This window comes from Gossypium hirsutum, chromosome D11 (assembly GCF_007990345.1).
Source record: "Gossypium hirsutum isolate 1008001.06 chromosome D11, Gossypium_hirsutum_v2.1, whole genome shotgun sequence".
NCBI classification, from domain to species: domain Eukaryota; kingdom Viridiplantae; phylum Streptophyta; class Magnoliopsida; order Malvales; family Malvaceae; genus Gossypium; species Gossypium hirsutum.
Genome location: NC_053447.1, coordinates 17,768,423 through 17,784,279, shown reverse-complemented (window position 1 = coordinate 17,784,279; position 15,857 = coordinate 17,768,423). Strand labels below are relative to the sequence as shown.

Genomic DNA, 15,857 nt, shown 5'->3' with positions numbered 1-15,857 from the left:
AAAACAAAAAACAATAATGCAACTTTATAGAAAAATCATTTTAAATTTTCGTTTTTTATAAATATTATTTTTTGTTAAATTATACAAAATGGATGAAAAAAATTAATTTTTGTTTGCATTGAACTACTTTTTTAAAATTTAAAAATATTTAATTATACTTTTAAATAATTTTAATGATTTTTAATTTTTAAAAATAAATTTTATTTTTTTGAATTTTTAAAAGTTTTAAAGTTAATTAAATGCTAACGTATTATCTATATGACAATCCATGTGTCACATCAGCAAAGTTAAAAATATTAATTTTTTATCAATTTTGAATTAATTTGACATAAAAGATAAAAACAAAAAATAAATAAATAAAAATATTTTTTTATATAATTAAAAATCAAATAAAAAATTATAAAAATTGTCAAATTGAATTTAAATTAGTGGAAAAATTCAAGATATTATTTCAATTTTTTTAAAAAATATTGATATATTTATAATTAAGTTTAAATGATAAAAAAAGGCATATTGACTTTAATTAATATATATTGAAATTTTATTCTGGTATGCTTATCATTGACGTTAACCATGATTCTAAATAAAGAATTTTGGTAAACAAATAATTTTTCAAACTAAACTTTAATTTTAATATGAGATTTTAAATTAATCTAAAATTTTTAGTTTTTGATAAAAGTGATTATCCCCTCATTAAATCTTCAATTTTACAATATTATATTTAAAATAAAAATTTTATCTACTCAAAAACATTTATGAATAACGATGATAAATATTGTAAAAATATCTTTTTAAAACAATTTTATATATCATTTTTTAAAAATAATCACATTATAAAATTTAATTTTTATATATCAGTTTCTAAAATCGCTTTAAATTAACTCCATATAATTGTTATATGTTCAGAAGAGGAGAAGAGATTGAACCTAGGCTAGTTAGTGAAGTTTGACTATAATATAATATATATATTCTTTTTAGCATGTTTTAGATGAAACCTAGACTTGGATTATAATATATGATATAATATAATAAAATTTCTGAGTAGCATGCTCTGGACAACAAATAGATAAACCTAGGAAAGTTTTATTATAATATAATAGTGTAATTGTTAAAAAAACCCTCAACGTTTAAAGATTTTTGGTTTTGTGCTTTTGACTTTTTTTTAGATTGACGCTTTCAATGATACGATTTTTTCACAAATCAACTCAATTTTAACGAAAAGCGTCAATTAACCATTAGTCAAGTGTCGGTCAACGAAATAATTTATATGGCGTGCGAGGATGAAGATGACGTGTAAAAAAATGATTAAATATGAAATTAAAAAGAAATAGATGGTTTGTAAAAAATAATTTTAATCCTAAATTAAAGCCTATAGTAGAATCCCTTTAATCCCAATTCGTGAAATCCTTAAAACTATAATTCTCAAATCGTGAAATCTTCAAAACTCTTACTATAAAAAAAAGCCTCAACAATCTCTAGTCTTCAAGAAACTCGCGATAGTAAAAGAGTTCGATTGCAAAAAAGATCTCAAGAAAATGAGGGGAGCTAAAAATTGATACAATTAGGCAGACTCCGTAACTCAGATTGAAAAGTAAGTGATTTTTTATTAGGAATATTTTTGAGAAAATGTTATGGTTTTTGTTTTATTTTTAATTTAGTATAATTTAGATACTCAAAATTGAGAATCTAGAGTTGTTAATCACGGTTTCAATGGCCAGAAAAAAAAAAGGGTTTTTAAGTTGCAGTGGTGGTTGAAAATTGTTAACGTTGTCAATTTCCGATGTGATAGTAGGGTAGAAAATATAGGGATTGAACTGCATAAAAACAATAATTCTAAGCAAAAAGCTTTTGAAAAATGTTTGAATACTAAAAAGGGTGGATGCCTATTATGTTGTGTTGTTTACTTTTAGTAATGCCTGTGCCTCTTTGTATGCGCATTAACCAGTGTAATGTGCACTGAAGCAATCTCTTTGGATTGTCTGATCCAGTGCAGTAGAAACTATAATACAAGCACTGGAGCTTTGTGCTCCAGTGAAAATTTTGGATATTTATTGGTTTCTTATTTTCACTTGTATCCTTACTCTTGTTCTCTTTATTATTATTTTTTACTTTTAAATTTAAAATAATAACAAATTTTATTATATATAAATTAATATATATTATCAGTGAGATTTTCATTTCAATGACTGTTGAACTTTAACAGCTTTTAATGATTTATTTTAGTTTTTCATTTTTAAAAATTTTCAAAAAATTTATTCATTTACTGTAATAACTTTTTATAATTATATAGTAACTAAATAAAATGTTTTAATAAATATATTTAATTAAAAATAAACATTTTAATAAACCTAATAAATACTTTTAATATTTTATTAAACAAATTTATAAATTCACATATTTTAATAATTTCGTAAAAATAAAATAATTTAAATTTTTTTATTATATATTATTTCTAATCTAATATTCTAATAATTTTCTATTATCGCTTCACCGCTACAGTTGTGTTTGAATTCAAGCACGCCTCACCTGTTTTTAATTACATCATTACAATATTTAATCTCATCGTTACAGTAATTAATCTCATTACCATCGAGTTATTTTTTTAAAAATTTTACTAAGAGGTAAACCCATCCAAACTAAATGTTAGATATTCCTATTTTCTTCCGGTTCCAACGAGCTTGGAAATTTGTATAGAAATCAGACAGTCACAGATTTACAAAATCAAATCTTACTTTTCAAGGTTAGGACTAGAAATGTCGAAAAACTTGAATTTCTAATCAAACTTACAAATTTCGTACTCATTTTTCCCGTCTCCTAGAAAACTGTTTCTTTATTTAACTACTATTGAATCTTTAGTATTTTAGATGCAACTATGAAGAACCCTTTGTGTTCTTGTCTACGCTTGTTTGTTTTAAACAAAACTTCCCCTCAACTAAATCGAGGTTCAGAACTACCGGAGGGTTTATGCCGTCATTTTTCACTAGCTGACATCAAAGCCGCCACCAACAACTTCCACCCCAACTCAGTTATTGGTGAAAGTGGTTTTTGGAGTGTCCACAAAGGGACTATTGATAATGGAACCATAGTTGTTGTCAAGCGCTGCCGAAGTGGATCATTTCAAGACACAGTGAGAGAGCTCCAAAATGAGGTACGGTTTCTTTGCCAGTTGCGCCACCCCCTTCTCGTCTCTCTTATCGGGATTTGCGAAGAGCGAAATGAGATGATCCTCGTGTATGAGTACGTGAGCAGATGGACACTTGCTGATCATCTCTACGGTCAGGGTTATGCACCACTCCCTTGGAAGCGAAGGCTACAAATATGCATTAGTGCAGCACGAGGACTGCACTACCTTCACACTGGTGCAAAATACGCTCTATTTCACGGTCACATTACGAGCCGAAGCATTCTTGTAACTGAAGAATTGTCTTGTAAGCTTCATGACTTTAGGCTCTCGAGATTGGGTTCCTTTAGCATGTCAAAAGCTTCGAGAGTTCGAAAAGAGTCAAGAATTACGGGTACTTTTGGGTACATGGCTCCGGAGTATGCCATGTATGGGGAACTGACAGAAAAATCTGATGTTTTCTCATTTGGGATCATCTTATACGAAGTTCTTTTAGGCAGAACAGCCTATGATAGCACGCTCCCAAAGCATAAACAACATATACTTAATTGGCTGAAGGAATCCCAAAGGGAAGGAGCCATTTATAATTCCATTGATCCATACCTCAAGGGAAGGATAGCTCCAGAATGTTTGGACAAGTATTTGGATATCGCTTCTAGTTGTGCCCATTATAAGGGAAATGAAAGGCCAGCAATGGGTGAGGTGGTGGTCACACTAGAGCTTGCCTTGGAGCTGCAAGAGAGAGCAGAATCCAAAATGGAGGCCATCAATCCTTCTGGTGAATTTATGTATGAAGAATTGTTTTCTGCCTCTGTTTCCGAATTTTGCTTTCCATACGACGATTATGGCAGTAACTCGTAAGGCCTGGATAGCAATGGTTTCCATACGACTATCAGGATCAGATAGTAATATAGGTTTAGTCTGCCAATTCGATTCCAAAGCACTGTTTCATTGTTGCATGGTCGACCTAAATTATTTAATTCCGAAAAGAAAGTCTATATAACCGTAGACAAATCCATGGGTCCACCAGACTTGACTTCGATGGTTTTAGATAAGGATTTTAAAATTTTAATATAAATAATAAAATGAATAAATTTATATCTTATTATAAAAATATAAAAATATTAATTTTTTAAAATTTATAAATAAATATTTTATTAATTCGAATAGTTAAATGGTTGGACAAGCCGGGCCGAACTAGCTCGAAAATGGTTATAGATTTGAAATCCATTCTGGAACTAGGGCACGGCCCAACCTATGAAAAGCACCATATAAAAAAAGTTAGTATTTAATGTCATGTTACTTCAAATTTTTTAATTTTTTACTACACTCTAAAAGGAGTATGTGTATCGAGCAAAAATCTTCGGCCTCCTTATGTCTCTTCTTGTATCTCATTTATTATTATTGGCATGTGTCTTTTTTTTTTTTATATACAATTGAGAATAAGGGTGGGATTGTTAAACTTACCTAACCAAATTATAAAGTAATTTACATTATAAGTCATTGAACTTTCAAATAGATTATAAACCTTTTATTTAATCTAATTGCACATTCAACTTTAATTATTAACAAATTAAATCACTTATATTAACACTATTAAAATATTTTAAAAATTGAATCCACACTCCCTACTTTGCATATTTTTAACATATCCCAAATTAATACCTATTTTGGCATTTAAAATAAATATTTTTGGGTTTATTTTTCAAAGTAAATTAATGATTCAACATTCTACGAATGAAACCATAATCAATTGCCTTCAATCTCATTCTTCACCACACTTTTCAACCCATTGAAAATAATGTTATTAATCCTCCAAGTTTACAAAATTGACCATAGGTTTCAAACTTGTTTTTAAACAACTTTGAAATTCGGTTTTTAAGCATAACAAGTAATGATCTCCGCTAAAGAAAATGAGTAGGTAGGTCTCACCAATTGAGTATTTAAAAGTTCAAAAAAGGAAGAAATAAAGAAAGTGAATCTGAAAACTTGGGTTGAAAGAGTGGTGAAGAATGAGATGCAAAGGTTTGAGAAATTGATTGACTTTTACTTTTAGCAATTGAAAAGTTATTTTTTTTTCAAATAATTTAGTTTGAAGAAAATCTAAAACTATGTTTTTTTTTTAAATGCGAATTAAATTTTAGTTTGTTTATAGGTTAAAAGTATGCTAAGTAGGAGAACCCCATGTGATGGCCTAATGGTCAGGGTGTTCATTGTCCCAGGTGTGGCCTACGTTCGAGTCGCACTAGTCATGTTTGTTGTTCTGGATTTACCATGTTTTGTATTTCACTAAAAAGAATATGCTAAGTAGGAAACATTGACTCAATCGATCCATTTATTACCCACGCTAAGCTTTGGGTTAATTATTTATTTCTTAATTTAATCTTCATACTTTTATTTTTTTAAAAATTAGTCTTTTTACTTTGCGAATCCTAAAATTTAGGCCTATTTGTTAACTCTATTAGAATTCTTGTGTTGGTGTGGCAATTTGAAAAAAATAAAATAAACTTGTATCTACGTAACAAAAAAAATAACACAGTAATTGTAACAGCCCGCCCGAAGGAGTCTTAATATTCTGTTGCTATTTGGCGTATAGTTGGTAAAGTTAATAGTCGAATTGAGTATGGAAATTCTTTGTTCTAGCTAAGTAGAGTATACTATGTAATTTTTCATTTGGCAAACTCTTAATTTTGGCGAACACTAGGGTTTGGTGGACTTTTCTGTTAAGTATTCGTCCACCCCAGATGTTTTGGATGAACTTGTTAAGTTAACAGTTATATAACTTGTTTTATTTAGTTCTTGAAGACTTAATTAGTTATGTTGGGATTTAGTTGAGATTTAGTTAGAATTGAACTAGACTACTGTACACTGATTAGACTTAAAACTTGTTAAGTGCATTTAATCACGGTAATCAAGAGTGTTAGTGAGATTATCTGATTTTTCCACTAAACCTTGTCTTCATTGCATGAGTGTATAAGGTTATAGTTGGCTATCATAAGTCACCTTTACATCTTCTTTGCTGAATTCCTCTAAAAGTTTCTGAAAAACCTTACTGTTGAGAGCTTCTTCAAAGATGGTTTGCAGTGTTTAGTTAACATCTACGTTTATACCAGCTTACTGGTAATTTCTGGTAACCTTTAGGTTATTATAGAAGAAATTCACGTGTTTATAGTGTTGCATGCATAGACTTTAAAACTGTTCACGATAAATAAAACTTCCTGATTCTAGATTAGGTGATATCAATTCTTACATACACAATAGATTAATGATCTAATAAGAATAATTATCTTCCTTTTAACTCAAGAAACTAACAAGGGTCCTGTAATAGCCCGATTTTAGGCTTAGTCGGAACAGTGGTTTCGGGACCACAAATCCGACGAAAAAAAAATGTAATGGCTTGAATTTTCAGAGGTGTCGGAACGGTGATTCGAGATCACTAAATTCGAAAAATGGGTAGAAAATATTATTAATTTAGTAAGTATAAGTTAAATATGAAGTTAGGAAAATTTTTGAAATAGTGAATAGTGCACTAGAAATAAATATTAAAATAATTAGAATCGAAATGAGGTATCAAGACCTCGGGGATTTTAAACTGAGCCATAAATATTTTTATAAATATTTATGGAGTGTTAAAAAGTTAGTATTAAAGTTTCGTTAAGAAATTTTAAAGTTCCGATAATTAATTGAACAAAAAGGACTAAATTGTAACAAATGCAAAATTTTGGGAAATGATTAAATAGCTTAAATGATAAAAGGAAGAGGGCTTAAAAGGCAAATAGACCCAAGGTCTATTTGGGCTGGACGGCAGAGGCATGAAATCAGCAAGAAAGTAAGGAGAATTAAGGGCAAAATTGGAAAATTGCAAAATTTGCTTAATAAAGTTAGGACCCAAGTGAAATTATCTAGATTTCTCTTCATTTTTCTGAATTCTCATCAGCTAAAACACCATGGAAGGGCTTCTTCAAGCTGGTTCTTCATATTTTTATTACAAGTAAGTTCAATTCTTGACTATTTCTTGAAATTTTTGTATTTTTATGACTTTTACAACTAGGCCCACTTGTTAAATCCATTAGTTTTTGATTTTATGAAAGAAGTTGAAAGTTGATATGAATATGTGCTGGAAGTATATGATGATTTAGCATGAAATTAGAGCTTTAAATTGTTCATATGCTGATTTTATTGAAAGAATTGAATAGAAAGTGAATGTTTGGGACCTAATAGTAAAAGAGTTTGAAGATAGAGTTATATGTGGAAATTCTGAATTTCAATAGTTGTGTAACAACTTATAATGTCTAGTAAAGTACTAATTGAGAAAATTAGATTAATTGAGGGGTTAATTGAGAAAGGACCGAATTGTATAAACTGTGAAATTTGGGGCAAAATGGAAATCAACATTTTGCACTAAAGCAGTTTTGGACAGCAGCAGTAGTGTAACTTTGAAAAATCACCAAAAATTGTAGAGATTGAATTAGAGGATGAATAAAATATGAAACTAAAGCTTATTGAGTCTAGTTTCTTATAAAAGAAATGATGTGAGCAATGGAATTGTAAATCATGAGATATAATAGATTTTGTGAGACAAGGTCAGAATGAATTCGGGTTCCCCTGTTCTGACTTTGGAAAATCATTAAAAATTGTACAAAAATGATTATGAGTTATAGTTTATATGGTTAGAATCCTTAATGAGTCTATTTTTAGAAGAAACAAGCTAAAACATCATCCGAATTCTGTACAATGAGATAATTAATTTTTAGTGAAGAGTGGTCGGAACTGTCAGACAGCGAAACAGGGGAAAATTTAAAGAATAAACTGTACTATTTGGCTGAACCAAAAATTATGAAAATTTTATGGTATGAAGATATGTGAGTCTAGTTTCAGGGAAAATTAATGGATCTTAATTTGGAGCTCTGTAGCTCCGGATAAAAATAATTTAGTGACTCTGACTCGGATAAACAGCTTTGAATATACATGTTAGTGAATATTGAAATTATGGTTAATGTTGTTTAAGTGTGTTATACACATTAAGGATGTGGAATGGAGAGGAGGAGGAGGAAAATTGGGAAATATATGAATGATTCGTGTATAAATGGTCATATGTTTGATTATAACTCATAAACGATGAAATATGAATGATGCTTATTTTTGTGCATTATTGGTCATGGTTTAAGCTCATGTGTGAAAATAAAGTTTCATAGTATGTGTGTATGGTATATTCAGTATATGATTTGGCATGAAATAATACCATGAATGGTTTATGAATTAACACATGTTGGTAAGCCTGATATATGAATAAATGATCAAATTGAGCAGAACGCCGGATTTGAGTACTTCTGATCAAATGACAAAGTGATAAGTGGTAGCTTTAGCTACACTTATCTGATCAAGTGACAAGTGGAAAGTGATAAGTAATAGCTTCGGCTATACTTATCTGATCAAGTGACAAAGTGATAAGTGATAGCTTCGGCTACACTTATCTGATCAAGTGACAAGTGAAAAGTGATAAGTGATAGCTTCGGCTATACTTATCTGATCAAGAGACAAAGTGATAAGTGATAGCTTTAGCTACACTTATCTGATCAAGAGACAAAGTGATAAGTGGCTACACTTATCTGATCAAGAAACAAAGTGATAAGTGGCTACACTTATCTGATCAAGAAACAAAGTGATAGGTGGCTACACTTATCTGATCAGGGACAAGTGATAAGTGATCATACGTAAGACCATAGTTATACTATGGCAAAGTGAAAGTGAAGTACTCAATTTTCCGTGACCGTTCCCTAATTTGATTAAGGATGGTAAGTGACAAATGGGCCCAAAAGAATTAAAGTAAATGGATAAGTGGTAGTGTATTTATATCAGGACGATGTTGTTATTCAAACTAAGGTGATATTTTCATTGCTAAATTGAGAATTTCATAAATGTGTTATTGAATGGTATAATCAATAAACATTGAGTTAAATGGTAAATACGTATTAGTTTTGAATTTGATGTCATTGAATTGTACGTGAATTAAATGGAAATTGCTAGTGATATGATTTAAATTATGAGCATGAGAAATTGCGAATTGAATTAAATGGAAATGAAGCATTAAATTGCATGAGTATGTATCGGGTCTCGCAGGCCCTAATTATTATGATTATAATATTTTGAGGATATATTGTGAAAAGTTATAGAAACATGTTAATTATTTTGAAAGTTTTAATTTTGATGAAATTTTATAACTCGGTTAAATACGTTTACAAGTGTATGTGTTTTGGTAATGCCTCGTACCCTATTCCGGTGTTGGATACGGGTAAGGGGTGTTACAGGTCCTACCAACAAGGGCAAAGGACCTGCTGTGTAGATCTGTACTAAAGTTTTTAGTGAGTTTCTGGTGAGTTCCTTTTTACTTTCATGTTGTAACACCCTCAACCCGATACGATTCTCTGGATCTAGATCTTAGGTGTTACCATGCGAAAACAGACATGACTTTAAACTACTATTACAAATTTACAATTAAATAGTTGTACAAGATCTATTAAAATACATAAACATCAAGAAAATCCATACTCAACACCAGTAATTAAAGAAAGTTAATTATAAAGCTTTTAAAATGAAATCCTAACTTAGTAAAATTATCACAAGTCTAATCTTCTAGGAAATTCTTCTGACTTTTAAAACACTGTTGTGCTTGCTTTGTAAGCATAATAGTCCGACATGCCACTTTACTGGCGCAGTCTTGACAGGGTCCCTCCTGGCGTAATCTCTCAGCGTTTTACCTAAAACATAAACATACACAATTAAGTTCATAAGAACTTAGTGAGAAAAACTTCATTTACCTCAATGATACTTATACAATGTAGCTAATGCCTCATGATGATGATCTAGTTGCTGTTGGAAATATACTTTGCTTCTTGGTGAATACTTCCTAAACTTCCATCCCTTCCACATATACTAGTTACCATAATTTATTTTGAATTTATCTCTAATTCCCCTTGATGTCTTCGATTATTTGCTCATAACATCCAACATTAACATTTTTATATCCATACCAAATTTCTTTGAAGATCAATAAAAACGAAGTATCATTTCATGCATAACCTTAGCCCTCAAATAAACTTAAAATCACCATAGATAACAAGTACATACACAGTTTATGAATACTTCCTTTGAAAGGTAATAAACCAATATACCATTATATGTAACTTACCAAAAGTGACCAAAATAATTGTGGTAATAAACCAACCAACTTAGGTACATGCCATATGACCTCAAAACATATAAATACATGCAAAATAACTTTGTAATAGCTTTCGAGTTGAGCTTCAAAGTTGGATGCTTGATCGCAAAATTTCTTCAACTTTATCTAAGATCTGCACACAAAAACAAACAAATCTGAACGCTAAGTAATGGTTACTCGGTGGTGCTAACATAATTCAAATCCAAATGTATGCATAACAAAATAAAAGAAACATAATAATATGATAATTCAAGTTAACTAACTAATCATTTCACATTAATATCAAAGATACATATATACCAATAGTTTATTTATCGTTTCTTCTTATTCACAATAGTGATTTACTCAATTTCTCGATATAATTCCCAATGCACCTTTAAGGTATTTGTGTAACAACCCCTTTTTTAAGTGGTATTAGAAATGACGGTTTCAAAATACCATTTTTGATATTCAAGTCAATAAAAATTAATACTTAATATTTACAAGGTTTTTATAAATTTTTTTTAAAGTTTGGTCCTTTAATTTTGTTGAATTGATAGTTAATTAAGGTATAAGGACTAAATTGTAAAGTTGTAAAAACTTATTGCTATATATTTTTAATTAACCAAAGGACCAAATGAGTAATTGGCCCTTTTTGATGTGAAAAACGATGGTGGATGACAATTGTAATCCACCAATTTTTCTAATCTTGTTTAAGGTTAATTAATTAATGTTTAATTAAGATTAATTATTAATCTAAGTATAAAATATAAAAGAAAAAGAAAACAAAACAATTTTGTTCATTTTATTCTCTTTTGAAACAAAAGAGAAATATAAGGTTTTGAAGCTCAGACTTTTGGCCTTTAATTTGGTACGTTTGATTTAGTCTTTTTATTGTAAATTTTATGTTTTTGAGGTCATGAGAGTTTGATTTAGCTAGCCCATGTACCAATTTAAATTTTTTTTTAAAGTTTCTAAAAGTTTCCATTGATGAATTCTTGAAGAAATTGATATTAAATTGTTAGATTTTGGGTTTAGAAGTGAAAAGGGATTAGATTGCTAGTTTTTGAACATAAGGACTAAAGTGTATAGATTTCAAATGTGATGTGAATTTTTCATAATTATATATTAGGTGGCCTTAAAAGGATATAATTAAGATTGATTTCAAAATTGAAGCTCAAATTTAAAATATATGGCAAATTCAATTTTAGGGACTAAATTGAATAAAATATAAATATTTAGGGGCATTCAAAAATAAAATTGAACTGATTCATGCATAAAATAGGATGATATAAGATGTTATAAATTAATAAACTGAATTAAATTATTGTATAGATGGAGAATTGAACCAAATCAAAGATAATTGAGAAAAAGGTAAAATTATTTTTTAGTCCTTAAAAAGTTGTTTGTTTGCGGTTTTTCCAGGTAAATTCATTCATTATATTGTTTTATGTTGTGATTGAATTGTTTTATTTTGCTTATTAATTTATATAAATGTGATACTAGTGATTTTTGGCATCAAATGGACTAAATTGCAAAGTATGAAATATATGACAATTATGAATAGGTACTAGGTACCGAAATGGTTATGAAATATTTATAAGATTGGCATGAAATGTTTTTTTTACAGGGATTGAAATGATACAATTACAGAAATAATGCCCTTGTGAACTTAGTAAAAGATTAGCTTACATAGGGCATGCCATTAGGGTCAAATATGAAAATGATTAGGGATTTTCATGATTATATGAGACTTAACATTTGTTGCAGATTCTTAATTAATATGTATCGTTGGTTTTGCCTGGACTCATAACCTCGATACAATGTTAGCTTGTGTGAGCAAATTCATAATGTCAGCTTGTGTGGGCAGATTCATAATGTCAGCTTGTGTGAGTAACCTTGATCACTGTCAGCTTGTGTGAGCACTATAGTCTCGTGTATCCAAATTTGGTTTACTAAGGTTTTTCAGGCTTGAAAACAATAACCTAATGGAAATGAAATGGTGAAAATTAATGAACATGAATCGAATTATCTATGCTTGCAAATTGAATATGATTTGGTTAGTATATGATATAAGAAAGATTTGTTGAATATGCATATGAATTATGTTATATGTTTTTGACAGGTTAATAAACTAACATATTAGTTGTAGTGTTGAAATACTTATGAAAGTATAAGGATGCCAAAGGATGCCATGGTATATACCAATATGTTTTAATTGTTGTAATATCAAGGTAAGTTAAGTAAATTTCATATAGACTTACTAAGCATTCAATATGTTTAATTTGTTTTCCTCCATTTTTCTTGTAGATTGCTGACTTGCAGAGCGTATCTAGCAGATCAATGAGAGGCTCACACTGCCCCATTATTGATTTGATAATCTTTCAATCATTTAAATGATTGAGAATAAAAAAGGATTGTATATCATGATGTGAATGTGTTTTGTGATATATTTGAATGTTTAAATGATTTAATCATTGAATATTTGACGATAGTTTCTCCAACAACGACTGTAGCATCCCGTAACTCGGACCTTACAATCAGGTCGGGCAATGGGTGTTACAATTTGCATCTAGTTTAACATATCAAATTCATATATCAAGTTAACATCAATACATCATATCAATTCAATACATATTTAATACATCATTTTTACATGATAATCCCTATTAACCAAATCAAATATAATAATAGATACTCGAATCAATCCACCATCACACCAAATACGAACCAAAGTGCTAATCGGGCACAAGTGCACTGATTCCACCCACTACACCAAAATACGCTCATACCCCCAAGGTATTTGTACTGGTGATATGTTCTCGACCCCTAGGGTATTATAGAACTATCACGATATGCACACACATAGCATTGAATATCCCACCTATCAAAACGAACCCTATAGCATGCCAACTATGCCCGTAACTCTATCTGACAACGTTAATAGGGCAAATATAATTACTATTAATCATATGTCATCAATAAGCATATATTCATTTATACAACCAACCAAATAATCACAAATCACATACTCAAGTATATACATACCTTTCAAATATCTCATATTGTTAGATTACCATTTTCGGACATTTAATGAATCAAACATATACATATATTTACCTAACAAACTCGAATTATAATAGCACAGACCGAAATATTTATTCGTCAACGACTTTTGCTTTCTTTTTGCTTTTCGACGTCCTGGTGTCGTCTTTAACTATGTAAGATAAATTTGGATACGAAAAATCCATTAGATATATGGTTTGGACATAAAAAAATATAATAATTAAATGTGAATGCACTTTATTTGATTTAGTCCTTAACATCTGAAACACCCATTTCTCACAGTTTACTTGGTCAAATTTAAATCCGGCTTAATAAATATAGAACAAGGACCTCCTACTACCATTATTTATTTTCAAACATCAAATTTTTTATCCTTTAAAATTTAGTCCTTAATAAAACAATAATAACTTTCAAAGTTTTAAGCTAAAATTAAACTTATTCTTACCTAACCCATTATCTTACTAACCTTTTTCCTACTTGCAACAAAATTAAGAACTAGTTTTTCATGATTCCATAACCTTCTCTACAAAGATAACTTAGATTAATTTTCATAATACTAAACTTTAAAGAGTGGGTTAACTAGAACACACCTTATAATAAAGAAACCTATGAAATTTAAGAAGAAATAAGCCCACCTACCTTGTCAATTTGATAGCCAAATGAAGAAGTTGAAGTGTTGCTAAAACCTTATTTCACAATCGACTATGGAGAAGTAAAGAAAGAATGAATATGTGTTTTTCTCTCTTCCCCCCCTCCCCGGCTTAGCTTTTATAGTTATACTAGCAATTAGCATAACAATTAATTTAACATTCACTTAATCTAATAGTTTATTAAGTTATAAGGTTAGTTAGTGGATGACACCAACATTAGTTAAGCTTTAACATACCATTTAGAATGGTTTAACTGTTATTTTAACCTTAGTTTAAGTTTCGTTTAAAGCATTGGCCAAATTAAAAATTAATCCCTTCATACTTTGTTCACTAAGCAATTTAGCCCATGTACTATTTTTATTAACCGGCTTAATTCAATAACACTTAATTATTCAACCTTCTTAATCCCTACTTGACTTGTAACTATTCTATTTTAAATTATATACTAACCTCACTCAATTAATTTAGTCCAAATCTAAATTTTACGACATTGTTGGAAATAGGGTCGTTATAGATTGAACACCCTTGACCAACGAGCCACGTGCTCAAGTTTAAGGGAAATTAGGGGTAAATCTATTTTTAAAAGTTAGGACTGAAAATAAACATAGGTATAATAGTTTAAATAAATCTATTTTAATATTTTAAAATATATATTCAATTTTGACAAAAAAATTAAATCGTTTAGAGGGAAACTTAAGGTGTTAGGGTGAGAGAGTTGGGAAAATGTTTAACCTAGAAATTGAATGTTAAAATCGTAACCTACATTAGGAAACAACTTTGACAAAATTTTAAAAAAAAATACTCATATTCTAATTGGTAGTATGGAAAGAAAATTGAAAGAGTAAAAAAATAGAAGAATAAAAAATATAAGTTTTTGTTTCTGTACTTGTGCTTGAGAGGAAAAAGATAAAGTAAAATTCTTTTCATTTATTGTTTGGTAGGGTTGAAAAAAAATGAGAGGAAAGAAAATAATTTTTTTTTGAATTAATATACATTCGACACTCATTTGTTCTATTCTTATCTTTCTAATTTGAAATGATTTATTTTTATTCATTAAGATAGAAAATGATCTCTTTTTTTCTCTCACTCTTCTTTATCTCCAAGTGTACTCAAATATATAAATATATATATATATATTCATTTTTCCATTTTCCTTTCATCCTTCTTCTTTTCCACTCAACCAAACATGCCTTAAAACTCCATCAAAGGCATCCTTAGAAATGTCTTCACCCTAGAGATTGGTTCTAGTAAAGTTTAGAGAAACAAATAGTATACTGATTTTAGGATCCTACTTCGCATTTAAGAAAACTTTTTGATGACAACGTGGGAAGAAGAGATAAAATTTTGGGTAAAGTATCTTGTAATCACTCTAAATAGGTGGTTATTCCTATTTAGGTCATCCTAATTTTTTATTGTTAATTTGATTGCTACCGTTAAAAAAATTGACCAAACCATCACTCTACCATTAAATCTATCTCTTCCACAGTTAAGTTAATTTTTTTATTCATTTTCCGCTTTCTTTATTATTTTTTCCCTTGTTCTTTTTTTCCTTCCCTCCTATTCTTTACCTAATCTTCTTCCTTGCGCTACTCTTCCTTAACAGTCGTGCTCCGGCAACGCCATTAGTTGAAAAAGCCACTAAGCAGTCCACCTTTCCTTTCCTTTCTCTTTCAAACTAACGGTTCAAATATTCTCGAAACCCACCTAAAAACCTTGAAAATACCAAGTCACCTTTGAAATTCTCTTATCTTGATCTACCATTTTTGTCGTTCAATCGCCTTGCGTGTGAGATATGTGGCTTTCCTTGGCTGAATACACCTCA

General features: G+C 29.6%; 1 protein-coding gene across 1 annotated transcript; it reads left to right on the top strand.

The window, feature by feature from the left end:
• Positions 1-2,872: 2,872 nt before the first annotated feature.
• On the top strand, positions 2,873-3,982 carry LOC107910997 (receptor-like protein kinase FERONIA). The gene has a single exon (XM_016838903.2). It carries the CDS (start codon positions 2,873-2,875, stop codon positions 3,980-3,982), a length of 1,110 nt encoding a protein of 369 aa, XP_016694392.2.
• The last annotated feature ends 11,875 nt before the right edge of the window (positions 3,983-15,857 follow it).

What these genes read in the sequence shown, in the direction of transcription:
- LOC107910997 (XM_016838903.2), top strand. Translation starts at nt 2,873, where the DNA reads ATGAAGAACCCTTTGTGTTCTTGTCTACGCTTGTTTGTTTTAAACAAA.